The 21,055-nt window shown below is 40.6% G+C and overlaps 1 protein-coding gene and 1 long non-coding RNA gene across 5 annotated transcripts in view; one reads left to right on the top strand and one right to left on the bottom strand.

The window, feature by feature from the left end:
- The window catches only part of LOC310714513, an 81,977-nt gene extending 68,587 nt beyond the window's left edge, over positions 1–13,390 (bottom strand). Inside the window, exon 1 of the long non-coding RNA XR_014529855.1 lies at positions 13,250–13,390. This is a non-coding gene — a long non-coding RNA (uncharacterized lncRNA). The remainder of the gene's footprint in view (positions 1–13,249) is intronic.
- On the top strand, positions 1,237–17,181 carry MCUR1 (mitochondrial calcium uniporter regulator 1). 4 transcript variants are annotated; one of them, XM_083519657.1, is made up of 12 exons: positions 1,237–1,757; positions 2,514–2,630; positions 3,222–3,325; positions 4,081–4,182; positions 4,992–5,033; positions 6,784–6,855; positions 8,215–8,268; positions 10,844–10,958; positions 11,510–13,959; positions 14,434–14,476; positions 14,540–16,611; positions 16,663–17,181. In XM_083519657.1, the coding sequence occupies exons 1-9, from the start codon at positions 1,475–1,477 to the stop codon at positions 11,563–11,565; spliced, it is 945 nt and encodes a 314-aa protein (XP_083375783.1). In that variant the 5' UTR covers positions 1,237–1,474; the 3' UTR covers positions 11,566–13,959; positions 14,434–14,476; positions 14,540–16,611; positions 16,663–17,181. The 4 variants fall into 4 exon arrangements, with proteins under 4 accessions (XP_083375783.1, XP_083375782.1, XP_083375785.1 ...); XM_083519656.1 differs by having other exon boundaries at positions 14,540–17,181; XM_083519659.1 differs by lacking the exons at positions 14,434–14,476; positions 14,540–16,611 and having other exon boundaries at positions 11,510–11,642; positions 16,860–17,181.
- Positions 17,182–21,055: the final 3,874 nt, after the last annotated feature.

The following is a 21,055-nucleotide window of genomic DNA, read 5'->3' as shown; positions in this document are numbered from 1 at the left end:
CACCTGTTTAACTTTTGCCTGTCACAAGTCCATAGAAACATTGGCCACCTTATGTTGCTGTTGTGTTTGTCATCTCTGTCTTGCACACAATCTGAGAGCATGCAGATGATGTGAGCTTCAGTCGTTGCAAATGTCTTTTTTATAGTCACAAGCAGTGAGTGATTCTTTGAAGACTAAATATCAAAGGAAATCTTTTAACATCTAGTAAAAGGCTCAGACTAAAAAGAAAACTACATGAAAACTCATACATATCAAAAGTTACTGCCATTACTTAATGGTATTAAGAAATGTTTTAATTGAATATATACAAAAAAATTGTAAATTGTAAATTGGCAGGATTACTGCAACAACCTGCTGCTTCATGAGAGTAAATAAAGTAGATGAATAAAAGAATAAGTTAAGTTAATTTAGAATATGCAGGAAATGATAAATATAAATTTAAGGAACTGCAGAAAGAGGAGGAAGGTAGTTGAGTTTTGAACTGTTAAAATGACTGTAAAACTGTTGAAACGTATATAATTGAAAATCACAATTAAAAAAAAAATGTTTTAATTGTTTCAATATGCTAAAGAGACAATAAACTGATTCTTCCTCACACCTGTGCATATCTTTTTACCTTTGCAATATACAGGGGTCATGTTTGCAGTATGAAATAAGATCGAGTAAGAAAGATAATAAACTCCCATCCTCGTTGCCACCTTTCGCAGCAATTCACTTCTCCCCAATGTTTAAAACTGAACCCAGAAGTTACTTCTGTAGACTGTGTGTTCTTGTACACATATATAACTGAAAATCACAAATAATTTTTTTATACACACACAGAGAGTGCAGTCCCCCCCAAATTTTTTTTAGGGGTACTCTCATTTTCCTACTCATATTGAAATACTGCCCCTCAATGAGGTCAAACTTAGATTCCCAAAATGTTTAGGGGTATGCGTACCCCCAGAAAACAGCACTGTATACGAAAAACCCTGAAAGGGGAGAGGAGACGAAACAAACCAAGAAGACAGTGGCCGTCCGTTTTCCCTTCTGGAAAGGTTTAAGCCTTGCTGTCCCCCCCATTAAAGCTCATGGGAACACGACTTGCACATATTCCTGGAGGGGCCCCGCGGACGCCCCGGAACAAGCAGCGGGTTAGTTTTCTCTCTGGCAAACGTCAACCTCTGTCAGCGAGGCTGAGCGAGCTGAGCAACGCCTCCCTCCTCCTCCTCCTCCTCCTCCCAGTCTCCACCCCTGCGAGGAGCGCCGTGTGTCACAGAAGCAGCACCACTTGAAGTGGGTGGCGGCGCGCTATCAGCACCCTCCGAAAAGAGCCCGTCTCCTCCGCGGCTGGCGAGGAGGGCGGAACATGTTTGTGCCGGAACCACTGCGCCGCTGGGTTGGGCAGCCAGACGGAGGGAATGACGCGGCTACGAAACGACCAAGGCGAAGAAGCCCTTAAGCCTTGACCTCGAGCGGGAGGCGAAGCGGGGTGATGGTCAGAGGTCAGGCCGCGGCCGCCGCCGCAGCGGTGGAGAGCGCGAGAAAGGGCTTTTTGGCTCCGCGAGGGCCGCGCGGCTTCGTCCTCCTCCCGTTCCCACCGGGCCCCGCCCGCTCCCGCCGTTGCCTAGGAGACTGGAAGCGCACCGGCTCCCTCGCGCCGGGACTCGGGCGGGGCGGCGGCGGCGCGAGCTCCTTCCCGGGAGGCCGGCGCGGGACGGGGCTTCGCTTCCTCAGCCTGGGCGCGGGGGGCCGGTGCCCAGCCGCTGGGGCGCGAGGTGAGAGCGGTTGAAAGGCCAGCCCGGAGCGGAGGGGTCGGGGAAGGGGCGAGGCTGGGGCTTCACGGCGACTTCTGGGACTCGGTTCTCAGGGCTGCTGTCAAACTCGAGAGAAACGTTTGCCTCTTGAGCGCCGCCCCTGCTTACTTTGAGAATAAAATACGTAAATGTTTGTGAAATGTGTTTTGGTTTCAGGGCCCTGTTGCCTATCCAGTGCCGGATTTACGTATAAGCTAGAGAAGCTAAAGCTTAGGGCCCCACTCTATTGGGGGGAACTGGATGTACATTTTCAAAATATAAGATAAAAACCAAATAAAACCTACATACAGCCACAGTGTTTTCCCATACAGTATTTTCTACATACAGAAAACAGTGTTTTCTGGGTTTCCCCAGATAGGCTGGGGAAACCCAGCCAGATTTGGGGGGGGGGTATAAATAATAAATTGTTGTTGTTGTTGTGTAGGCTCCTATGATGTAAGTAATTTAAGAAATTCAACACAAAAAACAGCGACAATTCGTTGTTAACAAAGGACAGCTGGACATATAAAGTGCCCCATTACCTTCAGTAGCTTAGGGCCTCATCAAACCTAAATCCGGCCCTGCCTATGTTGGGTGTTTGTGGTGGGGTTGGGGTTGGATCCTGTAGAGTTGTTCGGTAAACCAGGGGAGGGATTTGTAAATTACATATATCAGTATGCTATTGTTCTATTGTTGACACTTAACTACTTTTATGCACTTTCCTTTTTTTTTAATTAGATGTGAATATCCATGCATCATATCCACAACTTGAAAACAAGAGTAGTTTTCCCCCATCAGGAAACAGGAAGCTTTATTTTGACACCCATGCCTTTGTATGCCTTCTAGAAGAAAATGGTAATTCTTTTGCAGTGATTGTTAATATGTAAATTGTAAACATTGATATTAGTAACTGGATTCCCCCCCCCCCGCAAAAAAATCTGTTTCTCTTCAATCAAAAGTGCAGTCACTTTCTATGCATGTTGTTCTGATTATGGGCATTAGCTCTAACTGAATGAAATCTGGTAACTTCACAAAAATGTTTCCATGCGAAAACTGTATTTTCCTCTTCTGTCTGTGCCAGTACTTTCATGTATTTTTTGTGAAACTGTTGAATTTTCCTCATGTTCCAATATTGCAAAACTCTTTGGAGGACTAGATTTATTTATACTGCATTCCTAAACCCCTGCTAATGGGGGACTTCTGAGTACATGTCCGTGATATTATGCTGTTAGATATGTACACTTGTATAGGACATCAAATCTTCATAGAGGCTCTAAAGAAGCTACAATCTTCCATTTTAAACTTCAAGCTGTTCTGTAAATAATTCCTACAGCAGCCTTTGTTTATGTGAATGTTATGTTTCTGTTTAGTTATATATGAAATGTATATAGCTAATGTTTAGCAACATATAGAGGTTTCTTAATTTTGCAATATTCTGTATTCTAGGATTCACTACTCAGCAGTCTGAGATTATTGTGTCTGCTTTAATAAACATCATAAATAACAACATGAATGTGATATACAAGGACATGGTCACAAAAGTGCAACAGGTATAAATGAATGTGGAAATTTCTTAAATATTTATTGTTAATTGCTGTTTTAAAAGCTGGAGCAAAAACAAATCCCTTTGTTGTTAGCAATTACGATATGTCCTTTCTAATAGTTTGATATTACTTCATTTTCTGTCCAGTGCTAAACCCCCTTACCTTTGCTGCACTACACCCAGTCAGGCAATAAGATTCTGACAGCAGTAGCCTGCAGTGACCCTTGGAAAGGGGTGGTTTCAAGGTGGGATGCCAGCAGCTGTGGATCCCCTGAGGGGCTTGATCATTGGTCTCCTCAGCAACACCAGTGTATGGTCTGGCTACTGATGTAAAAATGTTCATGCATGAACTGAATAGACTGCCTGAGTGCAAGTAACCTGTAGCTTTCCGGATGGTGTTGGATTCAAGCTCCAATCAGCCTCTGCTAGCATGGACAATGATGAGGAACAATGGACATCTGGAGGGCCATGGGTTCCCCACACCTGACCTAGTTCATTGTGCAGTATGGTCTAGATGCTACTGCACAATAAAATTTCTACCTTTCCACCCATATTATCCCCATCCTTCTCTTCCTCTGAACATTAGCTGGGAAGACTGGGAAAAACAGGGCTCTCTTTGAGTTTGGTTGGGTGCTGGATGAAACCTTCAGGCAGAGCAAATACTGGAGTACTAGTTGCTTAAAAGATTTGCTGTACAGTAGAGGAAAACATCTTATTGGCATTGGTGATATTAGACTGAAGTATTTTTTTTTTCTTTTAAAGGAAATTGCTCTTCAGCAGATAATGTCTCATATTGGTGGTGTGAAAAAAGACATGATTATTTTGGAAAAGAGTGAATTTTCAGCACTTCGAGCAGAAAATGAGGTAAAGGCAAACATTCTTGGTGAAACATCCAGGTCTATTTATCCAACATGCATTGGATAAGATTGTGAACCCCCTCAACCCACATCTAGCAGTAAGGGGAAATATTGTAGTTACTGCATTTTAATTAACCTTTGATTTAGTAAAGCATTTGGGATGCTTGGAAGAGGAAATATCACAGTAAAAGCAAGAATAGAAACCAGTATGTGGAGATGGCTTTTGAATTTAACAGGAACAACTTATTGGGTACAATGTAGAGAAAGTGAGTTGAACACAATCCTTGCAAAATAGGCAAAGTTGTTCACTGATGATGGAGATATTATCTTTGGAATTCCAAAGTCTCCACTTGCTTAGACCCTCTGTAACATCAAAACAACCAATATGTATTGTGGGAAAATGATTGCTTGTACATAAGAGCATGAGCAGAGTTCTTATTATCGCAGAGTGATTTTACAGCACGAGATATTGTTAAGAGCATGATGAGCACGTGAACACTAATGATTGGCTCACGTAGCATAACACTCTCTTTGTCTGCCGGCAGAGACAAGGTTGCATTCCTTTGGTTGTTACTCTTTTGGGTACGGGGCAGAACAAGCACTGTGCTGGAGGAGAGAGGATGAATAATTTTTACTGCATACAATAAACATTGCATGGCAAAAGCCAAAGCTTTTTCTTCAAGTCATCTTGGTGTGAGACTGATTATTTCGGATGTCGAGCAGGTTCCCGACAATGTATGCATTAGTATTTTTGTATTTTGTACTTATGTAGTTTTAACATGTATTCTCTCTCTTTTTAATGCAAAAATAAAAAAGAAAATAAAACTTCAACTTTACCAGCTAAGAAAGCAAGTAATGGTAAGATTTTTTGGACTTGAATAATATAACTACACTGAACATAATATTCTAGTTAACCATGTTTGATCTTTCTGTAAGAAGATATTTTAAGACTACCACTGCTTTTGAATAAGTGTCAAAGGTGATGTTCTCGACTAGCTACCTGCTAATCCAGGAAGGAGCACAACACATGCACAATTCTAGATTCAGGATTTTTTCTCCTGGGTGACACCTATGTACAGCATTAGTCTAGAAAACTGAACCACATAAAAGACGACTACAGGGGATGGGCTTATGACCCATCGTAGCTGCTTTCTTTTGAGCCAACATATGAAATGGAAAAAATCTTATCTGGCTTTCTTTTTAATCCAAGCTGGAGAAGTTGGGTTCATAATACATGTCTCTCCCTTTGAGACTATCCCAAGCTTCTTTCTGGGCCTGAGGCTGGTGAACTTCAGCAGTATCTCTATTTATAGTATTTTTATACTGATTTTCAGACCAGATCTTTCAGAGCAGTTTACATAAGGTTTTGATTGCTGTTTTTAAAGTATAATACAACAAAAACAGGATAATGGATCATAAAAGAACTAAAAGCCTAATGAAATGGTTTTTAAAGCGCAATAAAACAGAGCTAATTCTCTCATTCCCTAGACACATGCAGTCCTGTGGCCTGAGGTTTGGGGTAGTTATTGTTGAGAGGTAGAGCATGGCAATAGCAACCATCTTTCTTGAGACAAGCATGTGCATGAAGGGATGCCCTTTGGATGTGCTCCCTTGCCCTCTTTTAGTTCACTTCTTTGTCTTCCTTGCAGTATTATTGCTCTGCTCTTGTCATGCCACTTTCTTCAGTTAAGGTCTCAATGTAGCCTGTATCCCCTTTGGGGATCAAAATGTGTTCTTGTTGTTTTTGGGTAATGAAAACACTTTAATTGTATAAAACAGTGTAATTTCATGAACTCCTGTTTATGTGTAGTCTGTTGTGCACCTTTATGGTGGCATTGTTGGTTTGTTGGAACCATTGTTCAGGTGTTAAACTATAAAATACCATCTCACTGAGCTGAACCATTTATAGCTGCTAAATAAGTAACTCGCTGACTGGTGTTTCTGTAACTGAGGTAACAGGAAGTTGTATAATAGCTGCAGTCACTGTGTTTTGAGCTCTGAATTATGGCAGCTAATTTCTAAAGTTGGATGACTTTTTGTTAGAAAGATAGACCCTCACTAGCTGTATTGATACCAGGATCTAGAGTCACCTATACTTTTTATAAACATTTGAGTATACTACCCAGTTAAGCACTTTTGCGGTCCTCGGTATTGCGGAAGTTCAGTTGCAGAAAGAGCTTGGTAAGGTTGAATTCCTCCCCACTCCCAAACATCTGAAATAAACCTGTACAGTGGTACCTCGCAAGACGAAAAACGCGCAAGACGAAAGAGTTTTCCGTTTTTTGAGTTGTTCCGCAAGACGAATTTCCCTATGGGCTTGCTTCGCAAGACGAAACGTCTTGCGAGTTCTTGCGAGTTTGTTTCCTTTTTCTTAAAGCTGCTAAGCCGTTAATAGCCGCTAAGCCGCTAAGCTGTTAATAGCCGCTAAGCTGCTAATAGCCGTGCTTCGCAAGACGAAAAAACCGCAAGACGAAGAGACTCGCGGAACGGATTAATTTCGTCTTGCGAGGCACCACTGTATACGCAATGATGGACATCTAAAAACAGTAGTGCTTTACTTAAGAAATTAAGAATTTGTATGTCTATTTATTGTTTAATCTGTCTGTAGGATGAAGTTTCCAAAGTTCGTACAGATAGCAAACTAGATTTCAACTTGGAAAAGAGCAGAACAAAAGAATTGGTATGTAGTCTTTCTTTAAGATTTATTTATGTATTACATTTATATTCCATTTTTTCCACCAAGGAGCTCAAAGGAGGTGTACGTGGTCTCCTCCCTGCACACAATTTATCTTCACAACAACCCTGTGAGGTAGGGTTAGGGTGACAGTAATTGACCCAAGGTCACCCAGTCAGCTTCATGGCTGAGTGGGAATTTGAACCCTGGTCTCCCAAGTCATAGTCCAACACTAACCATTACACCACACTGGTTGTTCAGGAAAGGTTGTTCAGAAACTGCCATGCTGTATAGTTTAACTTTAGACACAGTATTATTTTTAATCTGTTAGCCTTTTTGCATTAAGAATTATAGCAGTCATCTGTGGGAATGGTGGTGTAGTGTAGAGTGTTTAGACATAATGCTGGATTTAAAACAAGATTCGTTTGTAGAATGTCAATCTCTTGCAAAATATGAAAAAAAAATGACGTTTACATTTTAGGATCTTGATGAGTGTTTCGTAACACTGAACTCTGTCAGTACTGCATTTTTTTAATAAGAAAACTTGTCTTTTGCCATCCTGTAAATGCTTCATAACAAGCAATGTCCAAAAATAACCTCTGGCACGTATTGAGGAGCATTTGTAATTCTTTGTAGGTTTGTAAGCGTTGAATGTTAAATCTCAACAGCTGATATTTTGGGTGATGGTTAACTTGCTATGTTTGCATGGCCATCACATGGGGGTAGAGAAACACACACAGGGTCAAATGCAGCCTTCCAGACCTCTTCATCTGGCCCATTGAACTCTGTCCAGACAATGCCCCTCTTCTCTCCCCCGCCATACCTCTCATCAGCAACCCTCCTCAAGTACTTTTGCCTGGTTAGATTGTGTCCTTTAACTGTAGGTCTTCTTGCTTCTCTGGATGGTGAGTGTAAATATAAACTTCTGATTTTTGTATAGCTGGGAGGTAGCCTGCTGTATAAAAAAGCAAAACACCTGTTGCCCTGCCCGCTTTTGCCTTTGGCCATGCCACCTTTGTCATGTGAGTCATGTGAGGGAACATGGCCCTTGCTCTGAATAAGGTTTTCTACCTCTGACACAAAAGAATCAGAGAATTGTAGAGTTGGAAGGGGCCCTAAGGATCATCTCGTCCAACCCCCTCTAATGTAGGAATTTGCAGCTGAGCCATACAGAGATCAAATCTACAACCTTGGTATTATCAGCACCATGCTCTAACCAACTGAACTATATTGCAATGAGCAGTAGAAGTTGTTCCAGTAAGACTGGAAGGTGGGTTGACATTCATAGTGTTAATGAAAGATGCACATGAATGAAGGGTGTTGGTTATTTTACACGGAAGGTAATCCATTGTTCTTAAATTTCAGTATTCGCTTAATGAGAGGAAACAGTTGAAAATGAGAACAGAAGTAGTGGAATTGGTAAGAATGATGAACTTAACGCTCAATCAGGGTAATAGTCCTCTTCACATCTGTTGTATAGGCTTACATGCATACCACCATTATGGGAATGGCATTTAAATATCCGTGTGGTAGAAGTAGAAATAAGTGCAAAATGGCAGTTAACTGATGCTTAAAGTTCGATATTGAATTTCTGTTAAAACCATGTAAGCACAATGGGTTGAATCCAACGCTACTGGGTGTGTGAGCAGAATGGACTTCTCCTAGGTCTATGCTGGATTCAACTCAATATGAAACATGAAGCTTAGATGGGATTGAAGCATGCAAAACTAGAAGATTAATTTTATGCGCAGTAAGCCTTAATTTTTTTGTATATTTCAGAATTTTGGATTTGGACAAATATCTTAGGTATTTGCTTGTGAATTAAGCCCAGTAAGTTAGTGCAGTACTGTACATGTTCAAGTATATTTTAATTCACCAGATTAATTCATAATACAAACATACTGTATTTTTCCGTCTATAAGATGCCCCCATGTATAAGACGCCCCCTATTTGGGGGGACTTCGATTTAAGAAAATGGGGGGAGATGGCCCCCATGTATAAGATGCCCCAAAATTTTGGACATTGTTTTTTAAGGGGGAAAATCTAGTCTTATACATGGAAAAATACGGTATATCCACTAGCAATATGAATGAAAACCTCACAGATTTTTGAGGGTTTCTAGTAAAAAATATTTGAAGTGAATGTGGCTGGTCACCTAACTACACACTTACCCTGACTTCTATAAAAGATCCCAATGAAATATATAATTATTTGAAGTAGCCATGTTTTGAGATATGAATAGAGAAAAAGCATAAGCCATCTGGTGTGCTTCTGTTGTCAGTGGCTTAGCCTCAACGCGCTGTTTACAATTCTACCTTTTTCTCTTGGGAGCTACCTGTAGCCTGAATAACACCACCACCGTTCCTTTTGCATTTACTGAGCCTTTGGGGGCATATAGAAGGAGGCATAATTGCAGATAGTGTGATTTACTTGGCACTGTCTCTGTTTGAACATGAGATGCTTTAAGTATGTGGGAAGGATGCTTTTATGTGTGTGAAAATAAATCAAATTGGGCTTGTTTCTGCTTGTTCAGTATTTGCGTGTAGGAAGCATTTATTACAATCAAACTAGCCAACAATGAAAATTTTTTAAAAAACATTTTTTCTTTAAAAATCTGAGCATGCAGGTTCAGTTTTAATTGCATTTACTCTGAAGTATGTCCCATTTTAGATTAAAAGAGATTACGTCCAAAACAAATGACTTAAAATTGCAGCCATAAATAAATGATCTACTGCATCTGTTTCAGACAGAAGGTGAGATTTGCCTAAGGAGCCCCGCCAGTGGAAGCTGTGCACACAAACTTACACAGCAGGGTTTCCCCACTTCTCCTCCTGCATTCCCTCCCCCCCCCAAAAAAAAATTGGCTTGCAGGGATTTAGAGAGCCCCTGGAACAATGTAAAAGGAAGGATGAAAGCTGGAATGCTTGCGCAGATGAAACATTCAAAAAAGTGTAACCTTTAAACCTGCCCAGAGAATCTTTTTTCAGCTCAGCTTGGAGATAGTGGAGGTTGAAGCGGGGGCATTTTTCCATGTGTAACATGCACCTCCATCCATCAGCTACAGCCCTTCCCCTTAAAAAGTGCTCTTGCTATAACAGCAACATTCACATTGGGGCGGGGGTGTTACTCCATCCATATATAGAAACATTTTAACTGCTTAGGTTCTTATTTGGTTTTTGGGTATTCTCCAAGAAAGCTAATTGGATGATACTACTAGGTTAGACACACAAGCTATATAGTGGAGCGGGGGGAGCCTCTGACCCATTGGCTAAAGATACTCTGCCATACTGGACTTTCCCCAGCTCACAGTCCTCAGTGTTCCTGTTCTAACTATCATGCTGGCAAAACAGTGTGTGTTATTCCTGTTTTGTGAGGCCAGTCAGCTTCAGTGTTGAGTGGTAGAAGTGGCTTCACTCCTGCAGTGGCGTCTAGAAGTAGATCACATTGGTGAAGCAACGACAGAGTGCTTTGCTCTGCTTTGCTGGCCTGATTGCCTATTGCTTCCATCCCGCAAGGTGAGAAGGAGATCCCGTTTCTTACTGCACAGCATGGAAGTGAGGTTTGTGTATGCATTATAGTCTTAGCAGAAGTGACTTTTTAAGCTAATTCCCAAGTGGACTGGAAAGAATCTACCAATAAGTGTCCAACCATAATATAATGTTGGACACAAGCAACTGGCAGAGTTTTGCAGAAAATAAAAACCTTGCCTTCAGCAGAAAAAAAGAGTTTTGGGGAGGGGGAAATTGCAGAAGCAGCCCAAAGACGACTGAGCATGTTTAGTGGGCATGGAATACTGCCTGCCTGTTGGAGAGAGGGAACAGAAGATCATGGTGAGAGAGAGTGCAATGGAGGAGCTGGAATGCTGAAGGGGGAGCAACATTTTGTTAGATGGTCTCACTCTGTTAAAAGTTACAGTACTGTCTTGCTTTTTAGAGATGTGAATGCAGTGTTTAAACTGTATTGAGATATTGTTCCCTTTTTTTCTTTTTTAAAGCATGCCCAACAGGATAGAGCTTTAACACAGACGTACAGGAAAATAGACACTGAAGTTGCAGGCCTGAAAACAATGCTTGAATCACACAAACTTGACACCATTAAATATTTAGCAGGTATGTAGTTCTGTCATGGTGCAGATGCTTAGTAACTGTCTCAGTTGTCTGGTACTCATATGCACGTGTTTCATATTCTTTGTATCAAGTGTGACGGCTTTTGGTGTCTAAGAGTTACTAATTATCTAGTGGAGTTGTATCCATTGATTTTAGAACACGGATACCTCTGGTTAGTATCTGGATATTAGCATCTTTTGCTGCTGTTGTGTGCACCTGGAAAGCTTGGAAAGCCAACACCACGCTGATCCTTTTAATCTTCTTTCCACACTAGTGCAAGGAAAAGTCTGGGGTAGGGGCACACACATAAGAGCAGGCACAGCAAGCCCCGCAACTCTTTTGCCAGGGGCACGTGCCCCATCTCGCCCCTGCCCCCTTGATCCAGCCTGAATCATGCAAATCCTATCGGTTTCCATGTTGTCTAACAGTGCAGGCAAGATCCAAGTAAAATGATTAAGCGTTAAAAATACTTTTCTTTAGCCAGACTTTCATTTTCAAAAGGATTAAAATCTGACAATATGCATTCTTTCTTCTCCACCCTTATTTTCTTCCAGGTTCAGTATTTACATGCCTTACAGTCGCACTGGGGTTTTACCGTTTATGGATATAACAAAGCATCTCTCTTGAAAGGACTTGTACTGTCTTGCCTTACCAAAAAAACAAAAAAACCCACAACCCTACGAAAAAGTATTGTCACTTTATTGAAATAATGCAGTCTTTACTTCAGAGTCACTGCCATTTTATTTATTTGTTTAGACTACAGAATGTAGCCAAAGAATGTGCCTCAGAACAAATGTAAGTACTGAAATACTGATAGAAACATAGCCTGGAATCACAGGCAACTGTATTTTGCACATCAGAGCCCACTCATCTAAATTTTTGTGTGTCTCTGGGCTATTGTAAAACTAAAATGTCAGGTTATAAACATATCAAGCATGATAAGTTATAGTAGAATGTACTAGGGTTTTATATGTCAAGTACCAAGGGAGGAAAAAATGTAAGCATTCTTTTTGACATCATTCCTTCAGAGGTGAAAAACTATTCAATTAAATTGCAAGTTATCATTCCACTAGTGTTGATAAAACACTATGGGTGGAATTCAACATCACACTTTTCCAGTCATTCTATCTGTGCAATTGTTCCAGTCTGCCAGCTGGAACAATACCTCCCCCTCTCCACCCCACACACTTACTGTTTGGGAATTCTCCTGGTCTCCCCAGAACCAATTTTGGGGATCACAGGGAGAGGGTGGGGGAAAGCCCCATTGTGCAAACAAAAATCCTAGCACAGGGCTTCCACAGATGGGGCTGGTTAGTTGAATCACACCCATTGTAAACATTTTATTGTACTTTAATAGATTGACAGGTTTTATTGTGGTCTGCTGTTGTAAAATTCCGTCCAAATAATAATGTTTTACGAGCAGATGTAGAAATATCATGTTCATAAGCAAATGCCAAAGAAATGATAGACTAGAAACCACCACATGCTAGCCGTTACCTTGATATAAAAGTGGAAAAAATAAAGCTCAGTGAGATGCATGAGCTTTTTATATAGGCACTGAAAATTTCTTGGTTGATAGAAGAGAGTGGCCTCCATTCAAAAATTTACGAAGAATAAGGTAGAGCTCATTGAGGGAAAATAAGAAGCAGATAGTGCAGTCTTATACATATCTACTTAAAACCACTTAGAAGGCATTTTGGTAAGTAAGCAGTGTATAAAGTAGTGATAATCATATTAATAGTAAGTTCTGATGAGATCATTGGAGCATGAAAGCAAACTCAGATGCAGCTCAGTAGTAGGAAAATTCACTAGAATGATTGCCTTATTTTGTGGGGTGTCTTGAACAGTTTGAAAATATTAATAAGTACTTCCTAGTGTTATTATTGAGGAATATCTCTATGTAGACTAATGGCTGATGAATGTAACCTTTTTTTAGAGCAAGCCATTCTAAATAATAATTAAAAAAATGCAGTAGAACTGGGAATTGCAGCTAGAACATATTTTTTAGGTCACAGTTCTCAAATACTTACCTGAAAATTAGTTCCACTGAGATTAGGAGAACAGACTTGCATATAATTGCTCTGACCCAGAGACGCTTGTGTACAAACTGCCTGCAGAGACTTTTGGAATTTTTTGAAAGTTGCTTTTGCGAAGAAAGCAACTAAAATATGATTAATAATAATAATTCAGTGCTCTGATAATCTTACTGTTAGATTACTGCAATACGTGGGGCTGCTTCTGAAAATGGTTTGAAAACTTCAGTTAGTGCAGAATTCAGCAGCCAGGTTGCTCACCTGCTCCTGGTCCAGCTGCATTGGCTACCAATTAGTTTCTGGGCCCAATTAAAAGTCCTGGTTTTGACCTATAAAGCCTTAAACGGCTCAGGACCGCAATACCTCAAGGACCGCCTCCTTCCATATGAACCTACCTGGACCCTGAGATCATCTTCTGAAGCCCTTCTTCGTGTGCCTCCTCCACGAGAGGTCCAGAGGATTGCAACACGAGAACGGGCCTTTTCTGCAGTGGCTCCCCATTTGTGGAATGCTTTCCCCAGGGAGGTTCGCCTGGTGCCTTCATTATACACCTTTAGGCGCCAGGCTAAAACTTTCCTCTTTAACCAGGCCTTTGGTTGACTGACGTTCAGTGCCCTTTTAAAATGTGTTTTTTTGGGCGGTAGTTATTGGGTTGTTTTGGTTTTTATTTTGATTCTATGTTTTTATATTGTGATTTTAGCCTGCGAACCACCCTGAGACCTGCGGGTATAGGGCGGTATACATATTTAATAAATAATAACAACAATAATAATACAGAATAGATACATCCCCAAACAGAAAGAAATACATGGAATGGGCCGTAAGAGTTTGCTGGGGTAAGCACTTAGTGTTCTTCTTCAGGCTTTCTGTAGCGGCACCTCCCAATACCACTCATTTTCTATGCTTAACCATCCCCGTTTTAGGGACTGAAATGTTAGCACTGCCTCCAGAAAGAGTTTAAGTCACATACCGTATTTTTCATCCCATAGGACGCTCCGTCCCATAGGACGCACCTAGTTTTTTTTGGGGGGGGAATAAAGGAAATTCCCCCCTTTATTTTCCCCCCAAAACCAGGTCGGGGAAACCAAACCAGGTCGGGGAACAGCGGTATGGCGGCGCTGCGCCTCCCCGCTGTCCCCCGAGCTTGTGGGGCTGGCCGATGTCTGCCCGGCACGAGGGGCGCTCTGCTTCAGCGCGCCCCTCGTGCTGGGCGGCAGGCTGCTATCTGCAGCCTAGGGAGCCCTGCGGGAACTCCCGCGGGCTCCCCAGGCTTGCTCATAGCTTCCTGAAGCCTGGAGAGCGAGAGGGGTGGGTGCGCACCGACCCCTCTCGCTCTCCAAGCTTCAGCGAAAACCTGTATTCGCCCCATAGGACGCACACAGATTTCCCCTTCATTTTTGGAGGGGAAAAAGTGCATCCCATAGGGCGAAAAATACGGTACTTAGTTTGCTTCAATACATGCCCCCCCCCCAGTTTAGTTACTGTATAGTGACTTTATTGTTGGCTGCTACTTTTAACATTTTAATTAACATTTAAAAAGCAGTAAAATAGACAAGCAGGATTTGCTAAATAATACGAGTGACTATTCAACATGCCAAAAAAGTAAGCACTGAAGATATTGACCTCTTTTTTGTTGTTGCCAATATGCTGCATGCACAATGTTTTTTTTTTAAAGAATTACGTAACTGCAACCTGATCCAAAGCCTCTTTATATTGTAAGCTGATATATTGTACAAGCACTTCCAACTAAATTCCATCTAATATAAACCAGTGGCAAAGAATATTTTGTAAACAGATATCTTCCTGGACCAAGATACCCTAAAAAGCTTACTTGGTTATGGTTTAGTTCTAGTTAATATAAATCCTTCATATTTAAGTTTAACAGTACCTATGATCCTGTATGTAGCTGTTTAGAATTATATCCCATTGATTTCAGTGGAATGTACTTTTGAGCAAGATGCTTAAAATCACACCCTGGTGTCCCATGGAAGTTTGGGGATTTTGTGTGACCTGATTCCAAGTAACCAATTTTAACACTGGGATCTACATTGATTTTTAGAATATTGTACTGAATTACATTAGAAGCTTACTTTGTTATAGAGGGGTGGGGGAGATTAATATTTTTATCTTTAACACTGTCTTGGTGTGTGTATGTGTTAGATAACTGCATCATGTTTATTTTCTTCCAGAACCTTGTGATCCCAAGTAAGCATTGAGGTTCTGAGATATAAATGGGGATGGAAGGATAACAGTTTATTGCTTCATTGGCATTTTTAATGAGATCCTCTGTGCTTTCCCGCTCCTTTTCTATACTTTGCTTTCTGTGCTGATACTAAAGCTCCTTAATCCACATGGACCCAAAAAGTTTATCCTGCGTTGTTTGGATAATCAACTTAGGTTGCTTCTTTTCTCTGTTTATTTAAACAAGCTTTATTGCAAGCAAAGATCCAGCTACCAAGCCCTGATGTATTGTCTCTTACTTTCCAAAATGGTGTGTAAGGTTCATGTGTGAAAACCACAGGTTTAGTAAACAGATGTTTAATGGTTAAACCTGTGTTTTGAGAATATATATATAGAGAGAGAGAGAGAAAGGTTAGAAACATGGATTGACTTGATGCCAGAATATTTCTTTGTGAAATAAACTTTTACACATGAATATATTATTCAGGATAATGTGGTCTTTTTGCTTAGTATTATATACTGTCTGTATCTTCCCCAACTTACTGCCCTTCAGATCATTTGGATTACAGTATCCATCAGAACCAGTCAACATCTTCAATAGTTATAGGAATGACAGAATTTTTGTTGTCCAATCCAATCCACTTTTATTCTACTAGCCATTGGCCATGACAAATCCAAATCAAAAATAATTACAAGCAAAGGGAAGCCTCACCAAAATATCTAGAGGACACCAGGTTGGGAAAGGCTGGACTTGATTTAATTTGGAATTTAAATTCCTTGTATCTATATCTCCCTAGAATTCTCATCACTTTGTGTGCATAATGTAGGTTTACATACTTCTACATACTTTTGCTGTGGTGAAATCTATAAAGTTGATTTCTATTCCATATTCCAAATGCATATGTTCATTTTAGGAGAGCAAAGCAATTTTTATTTTTTAACCCAAGCCTTTTAACTTCCCATTTAAATTTTCAGTACAAACTATTAATTTGTCTCCGTTGAGAGCTGAGAGATGCTGTGGAAATGTGATGTTGAAGTCTTTCCCCAACTCTGGTGCTCATGCCACTCCTGTCCTTTACAGGGCTTGCATTTAACTTAGGAAAAATAGTGCCCCTCCAGAAAGGGCAGGTAGACTAACTGCCATTTGGTGTGGAGCTTCTTACTTAGTGTTCCAGTTTTATCTCTTTGTGTTCCATTTGTGCTCCAGGTTTATCATTTTGCTCAGAAGCAAGAACTGCAGAGGGGCTGGACAAGAGTAATGAATGCAAGTTGTGCAAGATCTGTTCTGGCAGATCCTGTCTATGGTCAATTTTAGTTCAATTGAATTAAAGCACATGGTGGGATATGAAAGTTTTTCTGAAAAACTGAAGCATTGGAATTGCAATAGATAAAAGTAAGGATCAAATTTTCCAAACTGGTTAACTTGTTGGTTCAGTAGTGATGTGCTCCTCATTAGAAACATATGGGACTGTGAAAACTTGGTAAACACGAAGCAAGGCAGACATGGGGAACCTGTGTCCTTCAGATGTTGCTGGACTTCAACAACTCCAGCCAGCATAGTGACTGGTCAGGAATTACCAAGCCCAAGAGTAAGATGTATAACTGAATAGTGTATTCAAACATATTGAATATTGTGCAGTGCTGTATGTACATTATTACTCTGTTGACCTATTACTTGCATTTTCCATAGTAACACTGAAGACAGGAATGCTTGAGAAAATGTTCCTACACTCTATGGAGGGAAGGCGAGTATTGACTTGCACTGTAATAACAAAGCACCCCCCCTTGGTTGAATGGTTCTACTTAATCTGTGCCACTGCCACCATTCAGACTCTCTCCTTTCCGCTAAACCCTTACCAATAACCTTGTAACTGTGGGGTACAAGCATAGTACAAAGCCTGTCATATACAAATGCTATATTTAACAAAGGTATGTATGTTTATTACAAAGTTAGGACAAGCTTATCTGACTATTTTAAATAGTACTGTATGATTAAATGAGTATGAACTATGTTAACTTGTTACTGTCAGTTTATATGCCAACAGCTTATATTCAACTGTTAATGTTAAGCTAAGGTGGTTTTAAGGAAGCAGCTAGTTACCCTATAAAAATTGCCCTTTCTACCCACCCTTCCACCCCAGTCAAGCCTCACCAACACCATAACTGAGGGCTCTGCTGGAAGCCTCTTTCCCCAACCCTTTACTGACCTATTGAAATGCAACTTTGCCTTTCTGTACTTGCCCCGGAAGTGGTAGTCATCCCTCTGGTGTTTCTACTGCCAGACACCAGTGACCTATACTCCAGACTGCTTCTCACTTCTCCTCTAAGCACTGCAGGTTCTCCCTGGTTTCTTCAGCCTAAAACAGCTTAGCCTCTTCAGCTATACCCATCAAGTCATAGACTACCAAGCAACTCCATGTGCATCTTAGGTCTTCCGTCTTCTCCAATCATCTTTTGCCATCTTCTTCTTCTGGCTAACTCCACAAGCACCAGCAACACCAACTCCCCTCTGCTGACCAGCACTTCTTCTGGCCCCTCCAGTTCCAGCCAACCACACTGTCTAACTGAAAATTCCAAACCTGCCCCCAACAAACAAAATATGCAAACCTTATATACTTTGCATACTGAGAATTCTAATGCCAACCCTTCCTCACAGCTGTCAGTTAAGGCCCCAAGCGACAGTTAAACTTACATTCATCAGGCCAGACAGAAACCCTCCAACATCAAATACACTTCAATGTACATTACGTTGCAAATGTCAGAGCACATTGCACAATTTCCATTAAAACTTAATTCAGGTAAAAGGATTTCTTCACACGTTCATTCTGAAACTGTTTACTGTGCTTTCTGCCCTTCCCCAAACTTAACACGAAGATTGCAATAAAAATACAAAATAATAATAATAATAATAATGAAAAAAAGGTTACATGGGAAAAATACAAGAGAGAGACATTACACATACTTCTGTAAATCAAGAAAATATTTAATAGAAATACAAAAACACAGAGATCGCAATAATATATAGTATAACAGTACAAAATAAATAGTCCAAGTAGAAACATGCTGAATGAAGCAGCAGACCCATAAAAGCAATTGACCAGACCAATGTAGTGCCAGAAAAACAAACTCAGTTAAGCCAGCAGATGAAGACATTGGAAGCCAGGTGAAAAGAGAGGACTTCCCCTATCACCTGAAGAAGACATTAAGGCAAATTTTCCTGCCAAAGTTCAACAGGTGGGGCACAACTGCAGAAAATGCCCAGTAGCTGATGGTCACCCACTTAACCACTACAAGCATTCAAGTAAGGTTCCCTGATTACTGTTTTGGCTGCCATACAAGGTTCATGCAGGAATAAGTGATCTTCAGGGTGCCTGTAGTGAAAACCAGACCTTGAATTGGGCTTGGAAATAGCACAGTTTCTTTAAAACTAGTGTAATATATTCACAATGGTGAGTTCCTGCCAACAGCTCAGCTGCCATGTTCTAGAACAGTTGAAAGTTTCTGAACCCTTTTAAAAAGCATACCCATAAATAGCACATTACAGTACTAAAGCCTGGATGTTACTAAAGCATGGACAGCTGCCCAGATCATTCCATTGTTGAAGGGTATAAAGCAAGTGTACCAAGTTGGAAAAATCTTGGTACAAGCTCAGCATAACAACATGAATTTAGAGACAGTAGAAATACTGGAAGTATTTTAACCATTGAGCTCTTTCACATGAGTAAAAACAATAATCCTGAAATGAAAATCAATTGTGTATTGAATATTTCAAGAAGTATTTACTATAACTATTTTTATGTTGCCTTTCAAGAATAATTCCTAGTTTGGGACAAATACATTCAGCGTCTAGATTCTTTTGTATTCACTTTTTGTTGGGCCTGACTTATTAATAAACAAGAGATAGGGATGTGCTCCTAGAAACAAATCTGGATCTCGTGTGCACATGGAGTGTATCTTCAGATTAGTAGGCAAAATCGATAATTGTATACAGTAATGTAATCAGGGGTTTCACTGAAAAGAAACTTCCTATATAAAAGAGTTTAGTTTTTGTTTTTGTTGAAAAGAAGAAACCAAGGCAACTGGTAAAGGCATGAAAATAGAACAGATGGGCCAATTCGCTGATCGGTTTAGCAAATCCGGTGTGTTGATGGTCTTTACCCATTATAGAACGACAGCACAGCATTTTGGAACTGACATGTAATGCAAGTTCCACTCACTATTCAATTGTAGTTGGTCAGCTTTCCTGCTAAGACTAAAAAACAATATGTACTATGCAACATTGAAATTAAACAACTGGTCCGTTTCCCCACTCCGATATAGCTACTCAAAATTAACATTACATCATGAAACACATTTTTATTTACTGTGCTTGGAAGATCTTGTCAGCAGCCTTCAATGATAATTACGGTATGTTACACTTACATCCCATTTTTCCTCCAAAGATCTCAATATTGTGTACATGGTTCTCCTCCCTGTTTTAGGCAGATGCATGGAATGGAATTTTGAATCCAGATTATGATCCAGAGCCAGTGTGGTGTAGTGGTTAAGAGCTTTAGATTCGTAATCTGGTGAACCGGGTTCGCGTCTCCGCTCCTCCACATGCAGTCGCTGGGTGACCTTGGGCCAGTCACACTTCTTTGACGTCTCTCAGCCCCACTCACCTCACAGAGTGTTTGTTGTGGGGGAGGAAGGGAAAGGAGAATGTTAGCCGCTTTGAGACTCCTTTGGGTAGTGATAAAGCGGGATATCAAATCCAAACTCTTCTACTTGCGATGGCAGAAATATTTTCAAACTGTTATGGTAAGAAGCCCTTCAAAGAAGGATAGCCTCTTGAACAGACCAGGACTTTAAAAAAAATAAAAAATTAGCAAGCTAATGAAAGAAGCAGGGAATGAGTGGGAAAACTGAGATAAAAGAACACAGTGTTTTTAATTATCTTAATGGGCATCATTTTTCACTCTGTGGGCTCACCAGTTTGCCTTCCATCTTTGTGATTACATGGAAGAACTGGGTCACTTGGCTGAGGTGTGGGTTTATTGTTCTAGGTCAGGCTGCTGGTTGACTTTTAAGTGTTTGTGTGTGTCTTCCTATTGGATGAGCAAGGGAAAGCAAAAGCAGACTTCAAAGCCAGGTCTAAGAGAAGCAGCATTGTTAAATATATGTTGATTTATAAATGTAGCTCCCCTCACAGCGTAACCTTCAGAAAAATGATCACTCTTTAAATGGAGAGAGCAAATGCAAAACATTTTTTCTTGCTTTATGACGTTTTACGTTCAAAATGTAACTGTCTTTCCATGCGTGTCCTGTGAAACCTGAAAATTTAGAAGTTTATCTGCAGAGGATAGTGACCAACTAGGCAACTGGAAGTAGTATTGTCCAGTCTTCTGTATTTTTAACAGCTGCATAGCAGCAGAAATGCGAAAGCTAATTTCTGTTCCCAGTCTTCCTATAAGCAAAATAGTCTTGCTGTAAGGGAAGAACCATAGTGCTTGAGGGGCAAAGGAGAGGATGTGTCCTTCAAAATGAAAATGAAAAGAAATTATTCATGAAAACTGTAGACCATTGCTATCATGGAAGGGATAGTCTCACACTTCAGAAGAACTAAATCGGGAGTGTAGAATCAGCACCTACCACTGCAAAGCTCTGGATTGCAGATGGGAATATGAATCTAATGACACAATGATTTAATGATTCAAATGACCATTGGTAATGCTGCCTGGGATGGATAGAAGTTGGTAGCTGAACAACATCTGAAGGGCCACAGGTCCTACTTCCCTCCCACGTTGTTATGCAAAATATTTTGCAAGTACAGTGGTGCCCCGCAAGACGAATGCCTCGCAAGACGGAAAACTCGCTAGACGAAAGGGTTTTCCGTTTTTTGAGCTG

The sequence above is a fragment of the Podarcis liolepis genome (genome assembly GCF_965112155.1).
Source record: "Podarcis liolepis genome assembly, chromosome: 8".
Lineage (NCBI taxonomy): Eukaryota > Metazoa > Chordata > Lepidosauria > Squamata > Lacertidae > Podarcis > Podarcis liolepis.
Note: the sequence above shows the minus strand (reverse complement) of the source record. Positions and strands in the feature narration are given on the sequence as shown.

Coding starts and splice junctions, on each gene's coding strand:
- MCUR1 (XM_083519659.1), top strand. CDS start 1,475: ATGGTCAGAGGTCAGGCCGCGGCCGCCGCCGCAGCGGTGGAGAGCGCG. Junction 5,034..6,783: donor AGCTAAGAAAGCAAGTAATG/GTAAGATTTTTT, acceptor ATCTGTCTGTAG/GATGAAGTTTCCAAAGTTCG. Junction 6,856..8,214: donor AGAGCAGAACAAAAGAATTG/GTATGTAGTCTT, acceptor CTTAAATTTCAG/TATTCGCTTAATGAGAGGAA.